We start from the raw sequence: 6,707 nt of genomic DNA on the forward strand, positions 1-6,707 counted from the left end.
TGAGTCCTGGCTAAGATCCACCCAGCCATGAGTCTGTCCTGAGGTTCCAATTCCACACAACTCAACATGTTTTATATATATTTTTTGACTGATAAAATGGGCTTTTCCTTCTTGATAGCATGGATTCCTTCTCAATTTATCATTATTCTCTGAGGCAGACATTTTGAATTATCTGGCATTTCTCCTTTTTACATGACCTTGGCATCTAGTGGGTCACTTCAGTTCATAATTTTTACTGTCTTAAAACTGAGGTATATTTGCCACCCTCACTATATCTGCATTTCAGTTCAGACTTTTTTCCTTTATTATCTTTTTAATGTGATGTATGAGATATGCACAAGAATGTGTGCAATACATAATCAATTATGATGTATAACTATATGCATACCTAGGAAGCCACCACCTCCCAGAGAGAGATAACTGAGTCTGTTCATTGCCTCTGCTCTGCTGCTCCTCCCGAGGTCACACCCTTGCCTCCACCTAGGGGGAAATCAGTATCCTGAAATTGGGTTTCTCACCCTCTTGCTTTGGTTTTCAAATATAGGCTTATTGCATATATGTTGTTTAGTTGCTAAGTTGTGTCTGATTCTTTGTGACCCCATGGACTATAGCCCGCCAGGCTCCTCTGTCCATAGGATTTTCCAGGTAAGAATACTGGAGCTGGTTGCCATTTCCTTCTCCAGGGGATCTTCGTGACCCAGTGATCGAACTCGAGTCTCTGCATTAGCAGGTGGATTCTTTAACTTTTTGCCACTGAACAACCAGGGAAGCCCTATTACATATATAGACAATCTGAAAAATGCATTATGTAGATTTGTTATTGAGTAAACTTTATGAGAATAATTTCATACTTAATGAAGTCTGTAACTTGAATTTTTTATTCAACATTTATGCTTCTAAGATTCATCTATACTGTTGTGTGTGGCTCTGGTTCATTAATTTCACTAACTAATTTCATTGGTGAGCACAATGACATTACATTGTGTAATATACCATTATTTGTCTATTTGGTATTTGTTTGGATTGTTTCCAGGTCTTTTGTGTCTCAGATAAGGTTTCTATAAACCTCGTCTGTGTCTGTCTCTTGGTCCACATGTACATGTGCGGAGTTTCTCTAGGCCCTGTACCAAGGAGTGGACTTTCTGGGTTAAAAGGATATGCCAGTGTTCAGTTTTAAAAGATAATAACAAATCAATAGGGGATTAAGAGGTACAAACTACCCTGTATAAAATAAGCTGCCAAGATATATTGTATGGCACAGGGAAAGAGAGCCATTTTTTAATAACCAATATTAAATCACTCTATTGTACATCTGATGCTAGTATAATATTGTACATCAACCATATTTAAAAAAAAAAAGATAATGCCGAATTATTTTTCAAAATGACCTACTTATGCCAGTAAAGTACAAAAATTCCATTGATCCACATCCTTTCCAACACTTGGCATTGTAAAATCTATTAATTTTTCCCTTTTTAGATATAAAATTGTATCATGTTTTTCCTTTTTCTGGCTTTAATGAGATATAATTGACATACAGCACTGTTTAAGGTTAAGGTGTACAGCATAATGATTTGACTTATCTACATAATCAAATGATTATCATAGTAAGTTCAGTGAACAGCCATGATCTCAGATAGATACAAAATTAAAGAAATAGAAAAAAAGATTTTTTTTCTGGGGATGAGAACTCTTCAGGTTTACTCCCTTACCAACTTTCATATATAACGTTCTGCAGCATTAATGTGTTTATTATGATGTGCGTCACATACCTACTACTTACTTAGGTTATAACTGGAAGTTTCTGCCATTTGACTGCCTTCATCCAACTCTCCTTTCCCCCAGGCCCCTGTATCTCTTTTAATTATAATTTGTATTTCCCTAAAGAAAACATTTTGAGATTGTTTCACGTGCTTGTTGACCATTCACAGTTCCATTTCAGTGAAGTGACTGTTTGTTTTTTGCCCATTTCCCTGTTGGGTTATTTGAGTTTGTCTTATTAAAGCTCTTCATATATCTTGGATCCAAATTCTTTACAGGTTGTAAGTATCATCAATATTTTCTCCCAGTGTGTAGCTTGCTTTCTTTCTGGTATCTTTATAAACAGAAGTTTTAATTGTAATGAAGTTGAGTTTATCAATCTTTTCTACTATATTAGAATTTTTAATCTTGTTTGGAAAACATCCAGTTGTGCACTGAATTTATAAATATGTTCTTCTGTGCTTTCTTTTAAATGATTTAAAAGCTTTGCTTTTCATATTTAGGATGCGCATGGGATTCACTTTTGTGTGCTTCTGTGAAGTAGGGCTCCAATTTAATTTTTTCTGTATGGATAAGCAATTATCTTGTAAGATCATTTATTGAATTTGAAATATATTCACAGTATATATTACTGTGAAAGGAAAACATAATATAACAGTATGTGGTATTTAGAAAACATAATACATATAGTAAATAGTTTATATACAAAATTTAAAAAAAGATGTTGGAAAAACATGCACTAAAATAACAACAGTGATTATCTTTGGATGGTGGAATAATTGATGAGTTTTGTTTACTTTTTGTTCTCTTTACTCTCCAAATTCTCTGTATTGAGCATATGTTTCTAGATTTTTAAAAAAATACAGTAGTGTCTATAGATGATAATATTGTATAGAGAAATCACTAGATGAAAGAAAATCATGAATTGAAGTCTTTCCACTCAACTTTTCTTGTAAAGCTTCTTGCATTCCTGGAATAGGGTGGCTGGTGGTGAGGGGCTGAGGTGAAGGGTGGGGCAAGGGAGTGTCGTGGATTATGCAGAAAAACTCAGTAAAGGTGAAAAGGGATTAAGTTCTGAAATCTGGGTGAGTCTTCCATTAGTACAGTTTCTCTTCCCTGAGTTCTTTACTGGTATGTAAAGCTCTTTGGAAAATAAGATTCAGATTACTTATATGTATCATTGGTGATATAATTTTTTTTTGGCCCAACAGCAAATAATGAAAAGACTTATAAAGCGATATGTTTTGAAAGCACAAGTAGACAAAGAAAATGATGAAGTTAATGAAGGTAAGCATCTTCAACTTAAAAAACATCCTTTTACAACTAATTTAATGAACAGTGGAAAACTTCATATTGAAGGATACTGTTAAAAATCTGGTCTTGGTTAACTGAGTTCTTCCAGGATTGACAGGAAAATCTTATGTTTCATTTCTAAAGCTCTCTTTTAAAATAAACAGTTATTTAAAATGTCAGTCAGAGACAATTTATCACTACAGAGTGCTCTAACTGATTCTTAGAGTGTAAACTGTGTCATTTTGCTGGGAGTTTTTATTCCCTGTAACATGAGTAGTCTGTAGTTTCAGTTCTGTTTCAGTGAGCTGAGTGTTAACATTTTTCCAGTGATGCAGGTAAAATAAGAGTTAGCTCAAACATTTCTGCAGAAAAATTTTTACTTGTTGTCCAGAAAGAAATCTGTAACCCATTTTTGTCATATGGTGTTTCTCTTTTGCTTTTCACTTTTCTTCTTGGCTCCTTACTTAAATGTACCTATTTTCCAGGCATATCCTAGGCAGCGCATCTGTCTGGACTATAAGGCTTTTCATCAAGTGCTGGGATGTAAGCCAAAGCACAGGTCCATGGTTGGAAAGAAATCAGTCAGGGAAAAATAAGTTGCCCTAAAGATGGCAACGACAGGGAATTCCCTGGTGGTTCTGTGGTTGGGACTTCTTGCTTCCACTGCAGAGGGCAAGTGTTCCAATCCTAGTTGAGGGACTAAGATCCTCCATGCCTTCCAGCACAGCCAAAAATTAAAAAAAAAAAATAATGAAAGCTACAGCTTTCAACACCAATGAGATGCTATTAGATCTATCTACACTTTTAAGAAAGGGCTAAACTAAACTGTTGATGAACTCTGAAGCCATTACTTGATTAACGCAAGAAATCCCTTGCAAATCTGAGTCAATACCATATGTGTTTGTAGCACAGAAATCTAAGAATGCATGTTTGGAAATCAGCAAAAAATCAAATCATGGTCACCAGAAACAGTCTCAGAGACAGAATTGAAATTGAGTTTTAGTTTAGAAAGCAGAAACCTTATCAGTTGTGCCATAACCTCCCTGAAAACACAAAAATTAAGTGAAGTGGGGAATTGGGCCACCATGACAACTTCAGAAAAAAGGAGCCATCTTCTAAGTACTTTTACACAAAAGAGGAAAATGAATTAATGAGAATTAATGAATTAAAGAGAATTTAGAGTTTTGGACAAAGTTCTAACTAAAATAGTATATCATACAACGTAACCTCCTCATTTAATAAATATGTTTCCCGTGTTGGTAAATACAGCACTTGGTATGTAGGCTTCCCATAACTCAAAAACAAGGAAGAAGGATATGGTAGTAGGGAGGCAAGAGGAAGCTCACTGACTTATGGTCCAAATATGATAGTAAATGGTGTGAGAATTCATTTCTTCCATGGAAGACTTTTGATTTCAAATTCGATCAGTTTATTTCCTCTTGAAATCCCCAGAAAGGGGATACCCTGATTATAGATTACATCCTGATTGAGATTACTAGTTAACAGATAAATCTGCTACCTGGGAAGCCCCAACAGATAAATCACCCTGGATTAAAAATTGGTTGAACCAGGACAATACTTTAGTCGACTTTTACTTTTAAAACACAGTTGGACTACTGTTATAGCTTTTTCCAAAGTCAGTGTATTTTTAAAGGCAAAGCATTTCTTAAACATTTTAAAGGAAAAAAATCCAAAATAACTATGTCGGAGACATTATGAGACGAATGTATTCATGTTGTATGAATTTCACTCTTTGTTTTTTTTCTAAATCCGAAGAGCAAATGACCAATCATATGTTTTTTAATACAAACACTATAGGTGAATTAAAGGAAATCAAGCAAGATATCTCCAGCCTTCGTTATGAACTTTTGGAGGACAAGAGCCAAGCAACTGAGGAATTAGCCATTCTAATTCATAAGCTCAGTGAGAAACTGAGCCCCAGCGTGCTGAGATGTGAATGAGTCAGCAACCTGGATTTATGGCTTTGACTATAGCACAACTGTGGGCAATAATATTTCTTAGTATGAAATACTTGAAAAACTATGGTGTACATTTTTAGTATTAACTACCTTTATCATGTGAATCTTTAAGAGTTAGGTCTTAATGACTTTACTGTTTTATCACATGAAAATGGTCTTCATTTTAATTGTTTGCCTTGACATTACAAACAATGATATGCCCTTGTATTTAAAGGCCCCAAATTAACTACATTACTGACATTTTTTTTGTCTGTTTTAGAATAAACTCTGTCTTTGCACTACCGGTTTGCCTCCAAGAGACTGTAAGCTCCTTGGGGACAGGGACCATGTCTTATTCATCTTCATGTCTCCACCATCTAGTACAGTGCCTGGTACATAGTAGGTGCTCAATAAATGTCAAAACCAACTGAACTGCCAATAAAATACAAATAAAAATTAAAAGGCCATCACTATGTAGCATACCTTCCCTTGTCCAAATGCTGAAGAGATTTTTTTTTTTTTGGAAAAAAAAGAAACTGAAAAAATTTTACAAACAGCTATGACTTGGTCAGATTTTCTTAGATTTTTGGCATCACTGATACTCCTAGAACCTTTGAACCCTGAATGAAGAATTTCATAATGAAATGGGTTAATAGCAAATATAATTGCATTACATATTTGTTTCATAGAATTGTTCAAAGCAACACATTAAAGGTTTTTCTAAAGTATATACTATACTGTTTGCTTACTGTCTTAGATTTTCATTTGTTATTTTCAGTAATGTGAATTTAGTCAACAGAGGGGTGAATTTTTTTTAAAGTTGGGGGTTATACAGGGCTGTTAGTTATAACCTCCTAATTCCTGGCTCTGATGATTTAATGCTAAATAAGTTATCAACACCTGACTTCATATCTTGCCTGTTAGCTCCACTCTGAGTTTTGGAGGATATGCTATGGGAAGAAATGGAGCAGTGGCCATGTACCTGAAAAGGCATGGCCAAGAATCACGAGGTGTGTTTCATTTCCCTTTGAGGCATCTCTTGCCATTATTGCTTATACTGATTGACATATATATATATATTTTTTTAATCAAGGCACTTCAATTACACTTGCTACACTGAATAGATTGTGATATATCTGTATCTGACTTACTATATAAGTGGGCTGAACACTGGTAATATTGAGGCCTCTTGACTACTACAAAAGGGGATACAGGCTGGTAAGCTCCCTCATCTCTTCATAGACAATAAAATACTCAAAGTATTTTTTTTTTTTTTCTTAACCAGCTAGGTTTAAATCTCTCATTACTGTCCTGATTCTCTTCAATCTGTTCCTATCAAATCATACCAGAATACAAATTATGGTCATAGCTCAAAGATCGCTTTATAGGTTCTAAAAGCCAAATAAATATATAATATTTTAACAGTCAATACATCACACAGGAAGGCTTTCTAGATGAGAAGACAAAAATGAACATTATACGGAACTACATAAAGCTCTTTAAAGATCATTTTTTAATTTCTACTTTTGGAGACTTAAATTAAGAAAAGAACTTTATACATTTTTGGTATCATTGTAGGATATTTCATTAACTTTTGTGCTATGATAATAATGATGCTAAAGCTGAAACTCCAGTACTTTGGCCACCTCATGTGAAGAGCTGACTCATTGGAAAAGACTCTGATGCTGGGAGGGA

At 34.6% G+C, this 6,707-nt stretch overlaps 1 protein-coding gene across 3 annotated transcripts in view; it reads left to right on the forward strand.

Moving 5' to 3' along the window:
- The window catches only part of TRPC3 (transient receptor potential cation channel subfamily C member 3), a 71,972-nt gene extending 66,230 nt beyond the window's left edge, over positions 1–5,742 (forward strand). For 2 of the 3 annotated variants that reach the window (XM_024977033.2, XM_010813789.4), the window contains 2 exons: positions 2,973–3,048; positions 4,873–5,742. In XM_024977033.2, coding sequence (XP_024832801.1) covers positions 2,973–3,048; positions 4,873–5,015 — 219 coding nt within the window. In that variant the 3' untranslated portion in view covers positions 5,016–5,742. The remainder of the gene's footprint in view (positions 1–2,972; positions 3,049–4,872) is intronic. The other variant, NM_001104960.2, reaches the window with a different exon arrangement.
- The last annotated feature ends 965 nt before the right edge of the window (positions 5,743–6,707 follow it).

The sequence above is a fragment of the Bos taurus genome, chromosome 17 (genome assembly GCF_002263795.3).
Source record: "Bos taurus isolate L1 Dominette 01449 registration number 42190680 breed Hereford chromosome 17, ARS-UCD2.0, whole genome shotgun sequence".
Taxonomy (NCBI): Eukaryota; Metazoa; Chordata; class Mammalia; order Artiodactyla; family Bovidae; genus Bos; species Bos taurus.